A 20,447-nucleotide genomic window follows, 5' to 3' on the forward strand; every position below is an offset into this window, starting at 1 on the left:
TAAATACAGCCACACATCTCTTACACACTAGTTCATAGTGGTCACCATAAATATATCCTAAATACAGCCACACATCCTACATCGCTTACACCTAGTGTCATAGTGGTCAACACAAATATATCCTAAATACAGCCACACACCTACATCTCACACCTAGTGTCATAGTGGTCAACACAAATATATCCTAAATACAGCCACACATCCACATCTCTTACACCTAGTGTTCACCACAAATATATCCTAAATACTCCACACATCTCTTACACCTAGTGTCATATTGGTCACCATAAATATATCCTAAATACAGCCACACATCCTACATCTCTTACACCTAGTGTCATAGTGGTCACCACAAATATATCCTAAATACGGCCACACATCCTACATCTCTTACACCTAGTGTCATAGTGGTCACCACAAATATATCCTAAATACAGCCACACATCCTACATCTCTTACACCTAGTGTCATAGTGGTCATCACAAATATATCCTAAATACAGCCACACATCTCTTACACCTAGTGCCATAGTGGTCACCACAAATATATCCTAAATACTGCCGCAAATAGATATTTGGCGGAGTTTACAATCTTTTCAATTTTCACGTTGTAGTTCTAACTTAATGCACAAATCTGTAAATAAATCAGGCACGACTACTGACAATGAACATTTCACCAAAACCTAATATTTCCCAGTTACCAGATATACCGGTGTATTTAGAACAATATGTTATAAATGGTGAACATCAAAAGCAAATTTCAATCTGCCAGGAGAAAATTTGAAATATCATATTAACTGTCAAACTAGCAAAATTGATTGAATCTATTAGATACGGAATACTTAATAAAAGTAAACATCACTATATATATATGTCAACAGTCGGTCACACGTGATCTACTATACTGACCAGTATTAGTGAGGACCATCGACGTCAGATCTTCTTATCCACAGTGTTTTCACTACTTAACGCTTCACATCTTATCTAGTTTCCATGGGAGTCCATTCTATCTATGTATCAGATCGTCCGTGTATTATTAATGTATTTTTACACTTGATTTCCGTCTCATTACAGCTGGAAGATCTCCCTGGATGGTTTTAACAAGCCAATATCAGCCAACACGCGCCTAGGCACGCCCGTTGCTTGGAGTGGAACAATTCTTCTGACGGTAAAGCGGCTAGGAAGATTACTTTATTCTTTCAAAACGTCAATGTGATATTGGTCCTGTCAGCACTGCGTACTGCTAATCGTGTCGACGACTGCTACCATCACAGAAACATTGTCAAGTATTTCATAAACTTCTGACTTAGTATTGAATAAATTCATGGAATCAATGTTTTTTCGAAAACGTATTTTGCATTTTTGTTTTCTTTCCTAGAACTATTTATCATTTTAACGAAGATATGGTAACGACTGTTCTAATGTGCGGGCTGATCGCCTGGGTCCGTACTGATGACAAACACCCTGTAACGTTTCACACTCCAGTACCACCATCAGTTATAAGGGAAGTCGATCTAATTATGTCCCTAACTTATGGCTGTATTCGAAATCATTATGGGTTTGGCACTTTTTTTCTAACGTATAATCAAGTCCATGAAACATGGTAATGATCTGGCTTCAATAAACGACAAACCATATATTACACTGTCCCTACAGTACAGTGAGGAATGAGAGTGAGGTTTCGTTGATATCAGGATCTCCCGCCCGATCGGACGGATGCACTAGAGTAGATATGTTGACTTTATTACGGTTTTTATTGATTCAGATACTTAATATAATGTTGATATGGTCAACATACAATGTTTATGAAGCCTGACTTTCCATGAATAATAATCAAGACGCTTTGATGGGAATGTTATGTTGATGACGTAGTCTGTCCGTACTCTTTGGGGTCGGTACTCAATAACTCTGCTCTTCTATCCAAAATCATACACTGCTTTCTGTATCCATTACACCAAGCTTAAAACAGATGAGTCAGGTTGACAGATCGGACATATTTTGTCCGATTATATGAAAACTTCTATAGGAACCCAGGAGATATTTCAGCACTTTAGGTGTTGTGTCTTCTCAATGATTTCTGATTTTGTTACAGATACACGACACAGCATTGACATTGTTACAATTGCTGTCTTACTTTCATCGATGTACACAACTCTCAACGCTGAAGAATTCTACTTCATTGTTGAACAATGAAAACCACTGTGTTACATCTTATAGTCCTAGTTTCGATATGGTAACAGTAGAGACACTATTGTGGTACTTCAAACATTTTGATAAACCAACACTATACCATATTAGGAATTACGAGTCTTTATTGGGCACAGAGACTGTCTAACTGATAAAAATGTTTCCTATCTACTGGTAAGACAGCTTCCTTAATGTTCATATATGTTTCAGGTAAGTTATGATACTATAGGGTAGGTATGAACCAGAATCTGATCAGGTGTAGAACATGATGTTATGATACTATAGGGTAGGTGTGAACCAGAATCTGATCAGGTGTAGAACATGATGTTATGATACTATAGGGTAGGTGTGAACCAGAATCTGATCAGGTGTAGAACATGATGTTATGATACTATAGGGTAGGTATGAACCAGAATCTGATCAGTTGTAGAACATGATGTTATGATACTATAGGGTAGGTGTGAACCAGAACCTGATCAGGTGTAGAACATGATGTTATGATACTATAGGGTAAGTGTGAACCAGAATCTGATCAGGTGTAGAACATGATGTTATGATACTATAGGGTAGGTGTGAACCAGAATCTGATCAGGTGTAGAACATGATGTTATGATACTATAGGGTAGGTGTGAACCAGAATCTGGTCAGGTGTAGTACATGATGTTATGATACTATAGGGTAGGTGTGAACCAGAACCTGATCAGGTGTAGAACATGATGTTATGATACTATAGGGTAGGTGTGAACCAGAATCTGGTCAGGTGTAGTACATGATGTTATGATACTATAGGGTAGGTGTGAACCAGAACCTGATCAGGTGTAGAACATGATGTTATGATACTATAGGGTAGGTGTGAACCAGAATCTGGTCAGGTGTAGTACATGATGTTATGATACTATAGGGTAGGTGTGAACCAGAACCTGATCAGGTGTAGAACATGATGTTATGATACTATAGGGTAGGTGTGAACCAGAATCTGGTCAGGTGTAGTACATGATGTTATGATACTATAGGGTAGGTGTGAACCAGAACCTGATCAGGTGTAGAACATGATGTTATGATACTATAGGGTAGGTGTGTACCAGAATCTGGTCAGGTGTAGTACATGATGTTATGATACTATAGGGTAGGTGTGAACCAGAATCTGATCAGGTGTAGAACATGATGTGTGATACTATAGGGTAAGTGTGAACCAGAATCTGATCAGATGTAGAACATGATGTTATGATACTATAGGGTAGGTGTGAACCAGAACCTGATCAGGTGTAGAACATGATGTTATGATACTATAGGGTAGGTGTGAACCAGAATCTGGTCAGGTGTAGTACATGATGTTATGATACTATAGGGTAGGTGTGAACCAGAATCTGATCAGGTGTAGAACATGATGTTATGATACTATAGGGTAGGTGTGAACCAGAACCTGATCAGGTGTAGTACATGATGTTATGATACTATAGGGTAGGTGTGAACCAGAACCTGATCAGGTGTAGAACATGATGTTATGATACTATAGGGTAGGTGTGAACCAGAACCTGATCAAGTGTAGAACATGATGTTATGATACTATAGGGTAGGTGTGAACCAGAACCTGATCAGGTGTAGTACATGATGTTATGATACTATAGGGTAGGTGTGAACCAGAATCTGGTCAGGTGTAGAACATGATGTTATGATACTATAGGGTAGGTGTGAACCAGAACCTGATCAGGTGTAGTACATGATGTTATGATACTATAGGGTAGGTGTGAACCAGAATCTGATCAGGTGTAGAACATGATGTTATGATACTATAGGGTAGGTGTGAACCAGAATCTGATCAGGTGTAGAACATGATGTTATGATACTATAGGGTAGGTGTGAACCAGAATCTGGTCAGGTGTAGTACATGATGTTATGATACTATAGGGTAGGTGTGAACCAGAATCTGATCAGGTGTAGAACATGATGTTATGATACTATAGGGTAGGTGTGAACCAGAATCTGATCAGGTGTAGAACATGATGTTATGATACTATAGGGTAGGTGTGAACCAGAACCTGATCAAGTGTAGAACATGATGTTATTTAGTAAATGTGAACCACATATTTGAACGATATAACATTTACATGAAACGAGACACGACGTGATCGATGGTATAAAAATCAGATCTGGATAACGAAATTGTCTGTTACAACCAAGGTTAGCTTTGACCTAGTGTTGTCTGAATACGAATATTACTGGGGAATGATACCGTATGTCTTATACAACATAAAGTAGAACAATCTTTATACCTATCTGTTTTATGTTTCACTGTATAAAATAAAATCTTTGTACCTCTCTGTTTTATGTTTCACTATATAAAATAAAATCTTTGTACCTCTCTGTTTTATGTTTCACTGTATAAAATAAAATCTTTGTACCTCTCTGTTTTATGTTTCACTGTTTAAAATAAAATCTTTGTACCTCTCTGTTTTATGTTTCACTGTATAAAATAAAATCTTTGTACCTCTCTGTTTTATGTTTCACTGTATAAAATAAAATCTTTGTACCTCTCTGTTTTATGTTTCACTGTTTAAAATAAAATCTTTGTACCTCTCTGTTTTATGTTTCACTGTATAAAATAAAATCTTTGTACCTCTCTGTTTTATGTTTCACTGTATAAAATAAAATCTTTGTACCTATTTGTTTTATGTTTCACTATATAAAATAAAATCTTTGTACCTCTCTGTTATATGTTTCACTGTATAAAATAAAATCTTTGTACCTCTCTGTTTTATGTTTCACTGTATGAAATAAAATCTTTGTACCTCTCTGTTTTATGTTTCACTGTATAAAATAAAATCTTTGTACCTATCTGTTTTATGTTTCACTGTATAAAATAAAATCTTTGTACCTCTCTGTTTTATGTTTCACTGTATAAAATAAAATCTTTGTACCTATCTGTTTTATGTTTCACTGTATAAAATAAAATCTTTGTACCTCTCTGTTTTATGTTTCACTGTATAAAATAAAATCTTTGTACCTCTCTGTTTTGAGTTTTGACACAAATGATCATTGTGGTAGCAACAATCACTAGTCATTATTATTGTTCAATCTAGACGCTATTTGAATCTTACAATAACGGTAGTGAAAATGTTTTTTTTTGTTAGAACGACTAAATGACCTTCGATTCTACTTGCGTATATATTGATGACGTCATGTCTTTAAAGAACGGGTGATTTATTGACGTCGTTCATCGTACATGTATATACCCGCCACAACTGGAAATAAAGGACACGACAGACTATTTTACATCAACCGCTTATCTTGATCCTTTTCCTACAACAAAACAAAAATGGACATCTCTCCAACATGTTGTATGATAAGCGTGACTTCTTCCCTATTGCAAATTTTCCATTTCAGGATCCGTGCATCCCCAATCCATGGAATACATACTGCAGCTGAATCGATATTCAAGGGCCTGTTCCCGATATCACGTTTTTCGTCAAAGATGTCATCAAATGAAAGACTCATAGCACAGGGTTTCAAACGATGCAGCTTGGTTAAGATTATGGAGAAGTTTTACAGCTGCCATAAAGTCTCATTGAGAAATACAATGTTTGATGTCCGTTAGTTTGCCTGTTGTTTCGTGGTTGTATAACTTGTTCTCATTTGTTCTCTTCCGGAACACCTGGTCTTATTCTCCCTGTACTCAGGAATCTCAGTTTAAATCCTTCTTTTATCATAGTTTGCCCTAGTTTTATTGAATTTAGATATTGATTATGTTGTGATGTTGGTAATTTCTTGTTGTTTGGCTAACACTTATTCTTAATAAACTTTTTTGGCAAATTTTACGCAATTTTTGTGCTCCAAGCTGAAATGTCATATAAATGGATATCTAATGTTACTGTACGGTACACTAAGGTTTACTAGGAGACAGACACCTTTACATAACCAATTCAAACAGAATGGTCCTTCCTTGGGTTGACCTCGTTCTGAACGATCTCGTCTGACATCACGGGAAATAGACGATCGTATGAGGCACATTCAAAATTGTATCCTAGTAAGTAAGATCGGTTGTGGTAATACAGGGAGTACAACGACAAATCAGTTCGAGACCATGACAATGAGTACAATGTCCACACGCGCCACCCTGTAGTACGTCTTACTACAACATTTTATTAATGTCCAGCGACGTCACGCTTCAGCACGGCTATGCTCGGCCACACACGGTATAAAGCAGGTGTGGTATGGCGACTTATTCCAACACTGAAGCTGAAGTGTCATCCATCAAAATTTATTCTACAGTCTGTTAGTGTCGATGCCAAGTCTGCTTTGATTTCAATGGCGGACATGCATGTACACGTAACTAATAGTTTTTAATTGTGGTTTGACCCATCCCATCTTCTACTAATTATCCAAAATAAAACAGATATAATTTTGATCAATTATTACTTTAGAGTTTCTGAATGATACATGATTCATTGATTTGGGTAGGAGAAAATATCGTTTTCGGTTGTTTTGTAATTTCCATTAACATTTCCTTACTGTATTTTTTTATACATGTATATAAAGTCATACAGGAACATGTACATTTGCGCATGCGTAAAAATGATGAGACTGTCATGTTCCTATGTTTAAGGGGTATGTAAAAAAGTTAAAGCTATAAATCTGACAAGTGGAGCTCAGCGTTTTATCTCCAACATTTATAGTATATATATTATGGGACCTTCAAACGTATTACGGTCTGTACCGGACGTTCCCGAGCTTGCGTAATGGAACTTTCATTTTGATAACACAAATAGGTCAAGCGAAGTTTAAATGTCTGTCTAGTAGGAATATCGGTCGCCTTGTTTTAAAGTCGTTACTGAGTTGCCATCATGAAAGCGCCGCCATCTTGTTTTGTCATCTAAAACGTCTGGTTATTGATAAGCAGGACATGAACATTGAACATCGGATATTTCTGTCGTATGGGAACTTCTATGGTCAATTCATCTTTATAACCCTGACTAATGGGGCACTCACAATGGCTTAACGTGTAGGGACATGCGTTTTGTCGAACTTCATCATCTGTAAAGACGGAAATGGACAGTTCAGTGTCCTTTCATTGTGGCTGCACATGGTTTTGATTTATTTGACATACAAAAGCAATAAAGTACACATGTAATTAAGTTGATACAGATCATGCTTACGTCACACGTTTTACAAATCGTCTCATAGAATGATGACGTGTTAAGATAAAATCAAGTGATAAGCGTACATATACTACAGTAATGAGTTAATATTTCAGAAACACGCCTTTCAAAATAAAGTCAGAACCGTTATAAAAACTGAGTTATCAAGTTAACAACAAAATATTTAAATTACTCTTCCGGAACACCTGGTCTTATTCTCCTTTTTGTTCTTATTTTGTCCAAGTTTTATTGAATTTGGATTATGGTTATATTAATATGTTGGTATTTTCTTGTTGTTTTTTGTGAATAAAATTATAAAATATTGAAAATTGTATATAACAAAGGCGATACAGTATTATCAAAAATACTTCGAACAGGAGGAATTAAAGTTAATGAGAATATATCATTTAATGATTTCATTTACATTAGAATTAAATTGAAACTGGAAACAGATAATTCCAACAATAAAAGTTGTTTGGTATATACAAATATTGTAATCAGTTTCAAAATTACAGACCACATTATGTTGTTCAACGTGAAATTCTGCCATACGAGTTGATAGGCTTTAAAGATAAAGAGAAAATGTGTTATCAACCGACTACAATGTAATCAGAAAACAGAAACTGGAATCGACAAACACAAGGTCAAAGATATTTAAATTGGGATTGAAGGGTTGGATTTACTTGTAGAATGATCACAAAGTGTCGATTCTAGTTCCTGCCTGCAAACGGGAGATTCCGAACGTACCAAAAAGGAAAATGGTACAGGGGAGGTAACTCTCATAGAATTTAAAGAAGATTTTGGTCTGTGAGGTGATAACAGGAATTAATTAAAAAAGCATTAATTCTTATTATCAATAAATTAAAGTTAACGTTTATTGTATAACGATTTCTCTTTATGAATTGGTTTATATTGCCTATTGCTTCGATAGCAGAAATCAAATGGAAACTGGTAACAGGAAAACTCCAATAAGCTGTATATAAAGATATATTTAAAAACAATTGCGAAACAAGCTATCATTTTATATTAATCACTCTTGTTGGCTGGATGGGTGCGCGCGGGGTATCTTATTGTAGGAGGACACTAGAGTACCAGGGGAAAATCCACTTGGTCAGGTAGGTGATCCCATTTCTTTTCACGACCGTAACGGAAATCGAACCCAGGATGGCCAAGTGAAACGTGAGTGCGTTACCACTGCGCCACCCGACCGCTGTTTGGTATATACACATGTTATAACTAATTTGAGAATTAGACACCAGCATTCTGTTGTTCCAAATGAAACCCCCCCCCCCCCCCCCCCACCTTTGCCACACCACTTGCATCCCCCAAGAGATAAAGCCATGAGGCAAATTGTGGCCTCTTATTGCTTGAAATTTAGATATTGCCTAATTTTGTATAAAGATGAATTAGGGAATTTCAAACATTAATTTGCAACTGTGCTTTTCACTTTTTTCATGGAGTTACGACTAAATTTGGTATATAGAAGATTGTGCATCTGCGGGGAAAGTGGTTCTCGTTATGATGACAGCTTTAGTTTATTACTGACTTGCGCAATTTCCAACTTGACTCGTTGTTGACTCGGTTTTTATTGTCTCGGCTTGTTGCTCAATCGCTCACTATTGACTCACTGATGACTCAGCTGAAGAGGAAACTGAGCGGATGATAGAATCGTGCTTGAAAACACCTTTCTTGAGTACAATACAACCATCTTTGCATACTCATGGGGTCCTATTTTGTCGAATAAAGACAAAAAACATGGTTCTTTGCCCGATAAATTCTTGAATGACTGTCAATGTGTAATACATTGTATATCAAAGATTATACAGTATACAAATGAGCCAACATCACCTTTCACATAATTAGACACGGTACAGCCAACTAATGAATTTTACTGCAACATAACATTCAATCATTTGTCATCTTATTCCTATTTTAATTAATGAAAGATATGCATATATGGACATTGAAGGGTTTGACGGACGTCCAGACAATTATCCCACTACAGCCGAGGGCATGGTCGAGTGGATATTGTGACAGAGGACATCAAACCGACAGTTGTTAATGGCGTCGCTGTACACACTCTTTAACAAGTAATAAGGACAAAGTTTTAGGCCACACGCAGGAAGAGGTGTTTCCACCTCGTTCACGAACATTTTCAGGTATATGTCTCCCAACTCATCGCCGCACTTGTACAGAACGGGATAGATGTTACCAGAAAAAGGTGCAATTTTGCTTGTCCGGTACGTCCGGTTCCGGTGAGCGTTATAGTTGCTGGCCAAGAGAGGGGTGCTGTCGTGGAAGAGGGATAGGGCGCTGTAGATGGGGAGTAAGGTCTCAGCATGTCCAAACCTGAACGTCCCCACAGTGTAGCTGGAACAGAAACGTAAACACAATATATATTATCTCTATTTCAATAGCGGCATTATCGCATGTTAATTCAGGGAGATGATAAAAAACATTACTTTGTACTCAGACGCGGTGAGACTATCAATAAAGTGTAAGTTCACATTGAAACCATTTTACCTCTGGCCTTCCCTGTCCGCCTGAATAGCTTTGTCCATGTTTCCGAACACATCCACGAACATAGGGCACGTGATCTCGCTGTTAATGACGTGGCCATAGGATTTCAACCAATAGTTCTGTAAGTCAAGGACAAACACTGTGAGGACTAGACTTGATACTGTTAACATATACCATGCTACATAGCAAAAGTTTGACAACAACAGTGAAATGACCGTTTTTACTGATGTTTGAGATTCCGACATTAAACAAGAAATGAACTCACGTATACATCCGTCCCATAATCAATCACTTCTAAGTCCTCCTTGGTGAAGAAAGAGCACCAATCAGAGGTTTTAAACAAACCAAGCTCGAGGGTGCAGTACTGGTGAATGACAAGGATTTCACCTGCAATGAACGGTGAGTGGAGATGATTTATTTTTAGATATATCCTAATACTAGTATTTGAAACAGCGACATGGTAACATTAGGACCACCTACGGACTGTAATGACATTGAGCTGTCAATGATTTCATCTTTTAATTTGCATTATTATAAGCTGAAACAAGTGTCTTACTAATAGTTAGATTGATATGTCCGGCCGTGATGCGGTCGCTTACAGCTTTCTTCATGGCCGTGTACTCTGGACCTTGCTGGAATTTGAAAAATTCCTCTATCGCCGAATCGTTGGTGAGCACAGTGGCTGAGTATTCATGGCAATTCGTATAGAATCGTAGCATGGTATTGTCGATGGTAGGCTGTGTATCATTGCTGAAGTCATCTGTCATCTGTCTCCCCGTAACACCCTGCTGGAAGTAATTAGCACTATCTTGCGTCCTCTTCTTGTCGCTAGCATAGTATTGGAGGCGGGCCGAGGCTGGCTGAAGTAGAGAATGGAAGCGAGAAAGGAATCGTTTCCCCAGTGTGTATGACTCTTGCTTGCCTAGAGATGTGAGCTGTGCGTTCAGATTCATGGGAAATCGGTCAACCCATGTATTAACGAAGGGGTGTTGTGTGGCTGTTGTCGGCAAACTCCGAAGTTTTGTTACTATTGTATTCATATCTACAATGTAGGGTGTTTTTGGATAGCGGGCGCCATGACGTAACAGCGCGTCCATGTAAAATGCCGTACATGTTTTCCCGTTATGAGTGATGGTCATACCGGAGTCGACGCCGATTGTCTGGTTGGCATCCCTCTCCCAGAAATAAGGCGTTTTCGAGCCAAACAACGACTCCCCGTAGAAACTGGACGATCCATGTGTACTGACTGCCAATACAGACAGCAGTAACAGCTCTAGATAGGACAGAACCATTTTGTTTTCAATTGTACACAGTCTATGATAGCTTAACTCGTACCGATTACCACCGTGTTTTACGTGCTGTGTTGGAACAAAAGACGTTTATCGCAGATAACGATTGTAAAAGGTCAAAGTGTAAATGCCATAGACCCATGTTCCTTAACCCATACACGATAACATTATCACGGCAATCAATAGAGAATGCAAAATATAGGCAAGGATGAACAAAGTCATTTCACGATGCCTTTGACCCGAGCCAAAAGACAGTTAACATTATCAGACATTAACCATAGTTTTTATTAATACCGCAACATTTAAACGCATATCTCAGAGCTTTGCTTTTAAAGGAGTTCCTGGTCCTCACAATACTTATCCATATATATCTCCTGGTTATCTCAACGTCAATCTAGTCTATTTCTAAAAGTCTTTTCATGTTTATACCAGTGTACCACTTTTTTCGAAAGATTGTTTCATATTCTTACAATTTGCAAAACAAATATGATCTTGCTATATCTGTTCTAGAATGTTCTTGAAATTCTTTCTTTTATTGAAATTAATAAAAAAAAAATGTCCTATCAATCGGTTATATCATAAAACTGATATTTTCTGTATTTTTACTATTTTAGGTCATTATCTTTCATTATAATATGAAGCAACACATGTTATTTAAAGTGTTACAACACCTGAATATGCAAACGTCCGGTTCCCTTGTTTATGTATGGATGTATAACGATAGGTTTGTTATGCATGATGAGAAAATGGAATGATTTTCGTCTGAATTGTTTTCTTTAAAACATTGTAATGTTCATACTTTGGATACTTGTCGGGTGTTCGGATGGCGCAGTGTTAAAACACTCGCCTTTCACCAAAGCGTCAGGGGTTCGATTCCCGTCACGGGCGTAAAAGGTTATGGGTATACCTACCCGATCACGTGGGTATTTCCCCGGGTACTCTGGTTTCCTTCAACAATAAGACTCCTCGTACGCTTCCGTCCGGGCTAACAAGAGTGATTAATATAAGATTAAAGCTTGTTTACAACTGTTGTAAAATATAGTTTATATTTATTTGTATTATACAACTTGTGAATTCAAAAGTTGAAATAATAAACTAGGAAACCTAAGGAATCATGTGTTTGTAATTAAATTGTTTAAAACATTAACAATAACAATTCAAAGTAAAAGTTCCTCGTGTTTTAATAAATGACGGATAACAGTACAGATATCTTATAGTAAACTTAACGGACGTCCAGACAGTTATCCCACTACAGCCGAGGGCATGGTCGAGTGGATATTGTGACAGAGGACATCAAACCGACAGTTGTTAATGGCGTCGCTGTACTCACTCTTTAACAAGTAATAAGGACAAAGTTTTAGGCCACACGCAGGAAGAGGTGTTTCCACCTCGTTCACGAACATTTTCAGGTATATGTCTCCCAACTCATCGCCGCACTTGTACAGAACGGGATAGATGTTACCAGAAAAAGGTGCAATTTTGCTTGTCCGGTACGTCCGGTTCCGGTGAGCGTTATAGTTGCTGGCCAAGAGAGGGGTGCTGTCGTGGAAGAGGGATAGGGCGCTGTAGATGGGGAGTAAGGTCTCAGCATGTCCAAACCTGAACGTCCCCACAGTGTAGCTGGAACAGAAACGTAAACACAATATATATTATCTCTATTTCAATAGCGGCATTATCGCATGTTAATTCAGGGAGATGATATAAAACATTACTTTGTACTCAGACGCGGTGAGACTATCAATAAAGTGTAAGTTCACATTGAAACCATTTTACCTCTGGCCTTCCCTGTCCGCCTGAATAGCTTTGTCTATGTTTCCGAACACATCCACGAACATAGGGCACGTGATCTCGCTGTTAATGGCGTGACCATAGGATTTCAACCAATAGTTCTGTAAGTCAAGTAAAACCATATAAAAGATGAATACGTTTTATACATAGAAGGAGGTATGATAAGGTACTGGTATAATGATTGCTTTTACTGATATATTTCAATCTGAATTTCATCGATAAACAAAAGTATTTACTTACATATAAATCATGTTCGTAATCGATCACTTCTATGTCCTCCTCGGTAAAGAATGAACACCAGTCAGAGGATTTAAACATGCCCAGCTCCACAGTGCAATACTGATGGACGGTCATGAGTTCACCTGTAAAGAACGACAACCGCATACTGACTGACTTGTGAATTCATTAGTATAAAGATGATGGACGTTTGTTTGTTACGTGTATAGCTACGTGAAAAGTCGAGTTGAAAGTGGGCTCTCATTGTAGTAGTCGATGACTACCTCAATGAACAACACACTGGAGGCACGTCGTTTGTCATCAAAAGTCATTTGGGGGTAAATTAATTGCCATGGTACACAACCACGACAGCAACGACCAGTCCACCTCAATGAACAACATATCGGAGGCACATCCTATACCATTTGGGGCTAAATGGATTGTCATGGTACACAACCACGACAGCAACGACCAGTCCATTTCTAAGCTTTCTGAGAAACCCAGACCGTCATACATGACAAGCCACGCACCTCAAATGTCACCTGATATACCTGATAATATACAAAATCGCCACGTTATTCACCACAAATCTCTGCTATTATATTAGTCTATTACGATGTAACGATCCTGCTGACACGGGTAACAGGGAAGCCATATGACAAGACAGAGCTGTAGAGGATCCATCTTTTTAAATCTAGGTCTTCTGTGTACCGAGACCGAAATCAGCACTTCAATTCAAAGGTTTAAAAAGTTGATGTACACAAACGTCAAAATCTTCGTTCAGCATCGGTGATTGATAATATGTCTATATAACTTATGTCAGGAAATATTTTGAAACTAGAGTATATAAAGAATGAAAATACGAAAACCTTTGATAAGCAGAAGGTGACCATCAGTATAAGTATGTCTACGTCTTTGTTACCGTCAGTAGGTGACATATACCTATTTAGCTTAGTAACACCGAAGTTTAAAGTTATTTTTGGTTTCAGTACATAGTATTCATTAAAGTAAGTCGGTGATTGACATTATAGACATCTTTAATGATAACACTGTTAAGGACGAAAGGTCAAGGCCATTCCGAACTACCATAAGTGTAAAATGAAGCGGTAGTGGAATGTATAGAACATACAAATACTGTTCTAGGGAACACTCTAAAATAACTCAACAGTTTCTTTTGTCATATTATAGTACAAACATAGGCAGTGCATTTTAGAAGCGTTTTACGGACCGATTAAAGACACATTGCATTATCTGACGTCTATTTTTTGTGTTATGGTGAAGCTTTGATAATGACTAGAGAGGTGGCTATGGGTTAGGACCTTTTGTAACTTACTGAATGTAAGATTGAAGTGTCCAGCCGTGACACGGTCACTCACTGCTTTCATCATGGCCGTGAATTCCGGACCTCTCTGAAATTTGAAGTATTCCGCTATCGCAGAATGGTTATTCAGAACACTGATAGAGTATTCGTGACAATTAGAATAAAAACGTAGCATGATATTGTTAATAGTAGGTTGTGTATCATTGCTGAAGTCATCTGTCATCTGTCTCCCCGTTACACCCTGCTGAAAGTAATTAGAACTGTCTTGTGTTCTTTTTTTGTAGGAAGCGTAGTATTTGAAGCGATCCGATGCTGGATGTAGGAGGGAATGGAATCGGGAAAGGAATCGTTTTCCTAACGAATATTGTTCCTGTCTTCCAAGAAAACTGAGCTGTCCATTGAGGTCCAATGGGAATCGGTTAACCCACGTGTTAAGGAAGGGATGTTGTGCAGCACGCGGTAAGTTCCGCAGTTTAGGTACAAGAGAATTCATATTTGCTATATATTTTGACGTTGGATAGCGGGCGCCATGACGCAACAGCGCGTCTACGTAAAATGCCGTACATGTTTTCCCGTTATGAGTGATGGTCATACCGGAGTCGACGCCGATTGTCTGGTTGGCATCCCTCTCCCAGAAATAAGGCGTTTTCGAGCCAAATATCAACTTTCCATAGAAACTGGATGAGCCTTGAATACTGGCTGCGAAAGAAACACAAATTACTAACAAGAGCATATTAGAAAACGACCAGACCATCTTGGAATTTTCCTATATACATGCCACGCTCGCTGCGTTGTGTCGGGGCAAAAGGGTTACTTGGTATTTATAGGATCAGAGAGTGTCAAGGCCACAGATAACAGACTGAAAATGGGGCGATGCAGGTGTAAGTCAGACTATTCCATCCTAGATTCAAAATGCACTAAAATTTTACACAGACGAATTAACATACCTATATCATCTAAATCATTTGCCAAATCATTACCATTGATAGTTGTTGTAATATAGCATTAATTGCCCAGTCCCTATACAACAGGTCGACATTGTACGGATCACATGTTTTATCATTGCACATGCTACTTAGAAACTTGACCGGGACTTAATACTCTAGATGAAAAAAATAATTTCGTTCGGGAAGAGATTAGTATAGAAATAACATATTTAAATTCAACTCATAAACTTTGTCTTTTCCTGTTGGAAATATAAAATGAAATAATTTGGAAAGCAGTTGAAACACGTGTATCTCGGCGGTAGATATTCCTTATGAAATTACATTGTTTTGTAAAAGCTAGTGACCAGTACCGATATTACATACTAGTGACAAGGTCACGGGCCTGTTACTAGAAAAATGACGTCAGCACGTTAGGACATTAACAGGATATAAACTCGATTCCACATTATATATATATATATTGTATCCTAGCAATCTGATAGAACAACATTATAATTACAAGCAACTTATCACAAGCACACCGGTAATAACTATTTATATATTGATATAAAATGAATGAAATTTGCGTTTTCATTTGAATAAAACCAACAGAATTCATGGAAGTAACATGAGGATAGAGAAACGAAACACTGTTAAACACAAAGTCTGCTGATATCTGTTGGAAATTACATTCAGGTGAATTGGCTTCGTTTAATGTTGTAGTATGACTTGTGTTTGTTTTTAGGGTTTATATGTTTCATCATACCACCAGTTAGTTTAAATTGTTGACAAGGTCTATCCAGTAACAGCACGATGGTTTATCGACTGTTTGCGCCACACAAAAACGTTAGCCTATAAAAAGCCCGAGTACATACTTGTTACTTAAGAAACAAGATGTGTTTATGAAACTCTATCCCCCCGACTGCAACAAAATTCTGAAGTGTGACATTAAAACTGCACTGCGTACGACATGTGCTAGTTACATGCACACTTTGTGAACCACTTAAGTCTTCATTGGTAGTGATTATTTTTCCACTTCATTACAAATAACATCACCTAAAAACTTGAGTCTGCAAGCTCTGCCTATTATTTTTTTCAAATGTAGGTCAAAATTCACGGTCAAGGTAACATAGTCAAATATTTTGGTGCCAATGGAAAAGTCTTGTCACATGGAATACACATGCCAAAATGAAAGCCCTACCTATTACAGTCCAAAGTGATTGGCAAGGTTAATGTTGACAACAACAAACAAACAGACAGCGCTAAAACAATGTGTCCTCGATTTTTCGATCCGAAGGAATAAAAAACTACATATATTCACACATGTACAGGTATACACTACTACATGGTAAATATTCACAACTGTACAGGTAGCAACAAATACATGGTAAATATTCACACCTGTACAGGTATCCACTACTACATAGTAAATATTCACACCTGTACAGGTATCCACTACTACATGGTAAATATTCACACCAGTACAGGTATACACTACTACATGGTAAATATTCACACCTGTACAGGTATACACTACTACATTTATAAATATTAACACTTGTAAGGTAAATATTCACACCTGTACAGGTATACACTACTACATGGTAAATATTCACACCTGTTCAGGTATACACTACTACATGGTAAATATTCACACCTGTACTGGTAGCAACTAATACATGGTAAATATTCACATCTGTACAGGTATCCACAACTACATGGCAAATATTCACACCTGTACAGGTATAAACTACAACACTGGAATATATTCACGCTTGTACAGGTATACACTACTACATGGTAAATATTCACACCTGTACAGGTATACACTACTACATGGTAAATATTCACACCTGTACAGGTATCCACTACTAAACGGTAAATATTCACACCTGTTCAGGTATACACTACTACATGGTTAATATTCACACCTGTACAGGTATCCACTACTAAACGGTAAATATTCACACCTGTACAGGTATACACTACTACATGATAAATATTCACACCTGTACTGGTATACACTACTACATGGTAAATATTCACACCTGTACAGGTATCCACTACTACAGGGCAAATATTCACACCTGTACAACATACACTACTAGATGGTAAATATTCACACCTGTACAGGTATACACTACTACACTGGTAAATTTTGACACTTGTACAGGTATTAACTACTACATGGTAAATATTCACACCTGTATAGGTATACCCTACTACACTGGTATATATTCACACCTGTACAGCATACACTACTACACTGGTATATATTCACACCTGTACAGCATACACTACTAAATTGTAGATATTCACACCTGTATAGGTATACACTACTAGATGGTAAATATTCACACCTGTACAGGTATACACTACTACATGGTAAACATTAACACCTGTACAGGTATCCACTACTACATGGTAAATATTCACACCTGTACAGGTAGCAACTAATACATGGCAAATATTCACACCTGTACAGGTATACACTACTACATGGTAAATATTCACACCTGTACAGGTAAAAACTACTACACTGGTATATGTTCACACTTGTATAGGTATACACTACTACATGGTAAATATTCACACCTGCACAGGTATCCACTACTGCATGGTAAATATTCACACCTGTACAGGTATACACTACCACGTGGTAAATATTCACACCTGTACAGGTATACACTACTACATGGTAAATATTCACACCTGTACAGGTATCCACTACAACGTGGTAAATATTCACACCTGTACAGGTATAAACTACAACACTGGAATATATTCACGCTTGTACAGGTATACACTACTACATGGTAAATATTCACACCTGTACAGGTATACACTACTACATGGTAAATATTCACACCTGTACAGGTATCCACTACTAAACGGTAAATGTTCACACCTGTACTGGTATACACTACTACATGGTAAATATTCACACCTGTACAGGTATCCACTACTACAGGGCAAATATTCACACCTGTACAACATACACTACTAGATGGTAAATATTCACACCTGTACAGGTATACACTACTACACTGGTAAATTTTGACACTTGTACAGGTATTAACTACTACATGGTAAATATTCACACCTGTATAGGTATACCCTACTACACTGGTATATATTCACACCTGTACAGCATACACTACTACACTGGTATATATTCACACCTGTACAGCATACACTACTAAATTGTAGATATTCACACCTGTATAGGTATACACTACTAGATGGTAAATATTCACACCTGTACAGGTATACACTACTACATGGTAAACATTAACACCTGTACAGGTATCCACTACTACATGGTAAATATTCACACCTGTACAGGTAGCAACTAATACATGGCAAATATTCACACCTGTACAGGTATACACTACTACATGGTAAATATTCACACCTGTACAGGTAAAAACTACTACACTGGTATATGTTCACACTTGTATAGGTATACACTACTACATGGTAAATATTCACACCTGTACAGATATACATTATTACATGGTAAATATTCACACCTGTACGGGTATACACTACTACATGGTAAATATTCACACCTGCACAGGTATCCACTACTGCATGGTAAATATTCACACCTGTACAGGTATACACTACCACGTGGTAAATATTCACACCTGTACAGGTATACACTACTACATGGTAAATATTCACACCTGTACAGGTATACACTACTACATGGTAAATATTCACACCTGTACAGGTATCCACTACAACGTGGTAAATATTCACACCTGTGCAGGTATAAACTACAACACTGGAATATATTCACGCTTGTACAGGTATACACTACCACGTGGTAAATATTCACACCTGTACAGGTATACACTACTACATGGTAAATATTCACACCTGTACAGGTATCCACTACAACGTGGTAAATATTCACACCTGTACAGGTATAAACTACAACACTGGAATATATTCACGCTTGTACAGGTATACACTACTACATGGTAAATATTCACACCTGTACAGGTATCCACTACTAAACGGTAAATATTCACACCTGTTCAGGTATACACTACTACATGGTTAATATTCACACCTGTACAGGTATACACTACTACATGGTAAATATTCACACCTGTACAGGTATCCAATACTACATGGTAAATATTCACACCTGTACAGGTAGCAACTAATACATGGTAAATATTCACACCTGTACAGGTATCCACAACTACATGGCAAATATTCACACCTGTACAGGTATCCACTACAACGTGGTAAATATTCACACCTGTACAGGTATAAACTACAACACTGGAATATATTCACGCTTGTACAGGTATACACTACCACGTGGTAAATATTCACACCTGTACAGGTATACACTACTACATGGTAAATATTCACACCTGTACAGGTATCCACTACAACGTGGTAAATATTCACACCTGTACAGGTATAAACTACAACACTGGAATATATTCACGCTTGTACAGGTATACACTACTACATGGTAAATATTCACACCTGTACAGGTATCCACTACTAAACGGTAAATATTCACACCTGTTCAGGTATACACTACTACATGGTTAATATTCACACCTGTACAGGTATACACTACTACATGGTAAATATTCACACCTGTACAGGTATCAAATACTACATGGTAAATATTCACACCTGTACAGGTAGCAACTAATACATGGTAAATATTCACACCTGTACAGGTATCCACAACTACATGGCAAATATTCACACCTGTACAGGTATACACTACTACATGGTAAATATTCACACCTGTACAGGTATACACTACTACACTGGTACATTTTGACACTTGTACAGGTATTAACTACTACATGGTAAATATTCACACCTGTATAGGTATACCCTACTACACTGGTATATATTCACACCTGTACAGCATACACTACTACATGGTAAATATTCACACCTGTACAGGTATACACTACTACATGGTAGATATTCACACCTGTATAGGTATACACTACTAGATGGTAAATATTCACACCTGTAAAGGTATACACTACTACATGGTAAACATTAACACCTGTACA

General features: G+C 37.5%; 2 protein-coding genes across 2 annotated transcripts; both read right to left on the bottom strand.

Moving 5' to 3' along the window:
* Positions 1-9,312: 9,312 nt before the first annotated feature.
* Positions 9,313-11,133, bottom strand: LOC132557255 (multiple inositol polyphosphate phosphatase 1-like). The gene is made up of 4 exons (XM_060221744.1): positions 10,398-11,133; positions 10,107-10,228; positions 9,845-9,960; positions 9,313-9,691 (listed from the first exon to the last, which is right to left on the bottom strand). Exons 1-4 carry the CDS (start codon positions 11,131-11,133, stop codon positions 9,313-9,315), a joined length of 1,353 nt encoding a protein of 450 aa, XP_060077727.1.
* A 1,238-nt stretch (positions 11,134-12,371) lies between these two features.
* Positions 12,372-15,209, bottom strand: LOC132557254 (multiple inositol polyphosphate phosphatase 1-like). The gene is made up of 4 exons (XM_060221742.1): positions 14,468-15,209; positions 13,159-13,280; positions 12,904-13,019; positions 12,372-12,750 (listed from the first exon to the last, which is right to left on the bottom strand). Exons 1-4 carry the CDS (start codon positions 15,207-15,209, stop codon positions 12,372-12,374), a joined length of 1,359 nt encoding a protein of 452 aa, XP_060077725.1.
* Positions 15,210-20,447: the final 5,238 nt, after the last annotated feature.

The sequence above is a fragment of the Ylistrum balloti genome, unplaced genomic scaffold (assembly GCF_031769215.1).
Source record: "Ylistrum balloti isolate Yb309-2 unplaced genomic scaffold, AGI_CSIRO_Ybal_v1 Utg370652, whole genome shotgun sequence".
Taxonomy (NCBI): domain Eukaryota; kingdom Metazoa; phylum Mollusca; class Bivalvia; order Pectinida; family Pectinidae; genus Ylistrum; species Ylistrum balloti.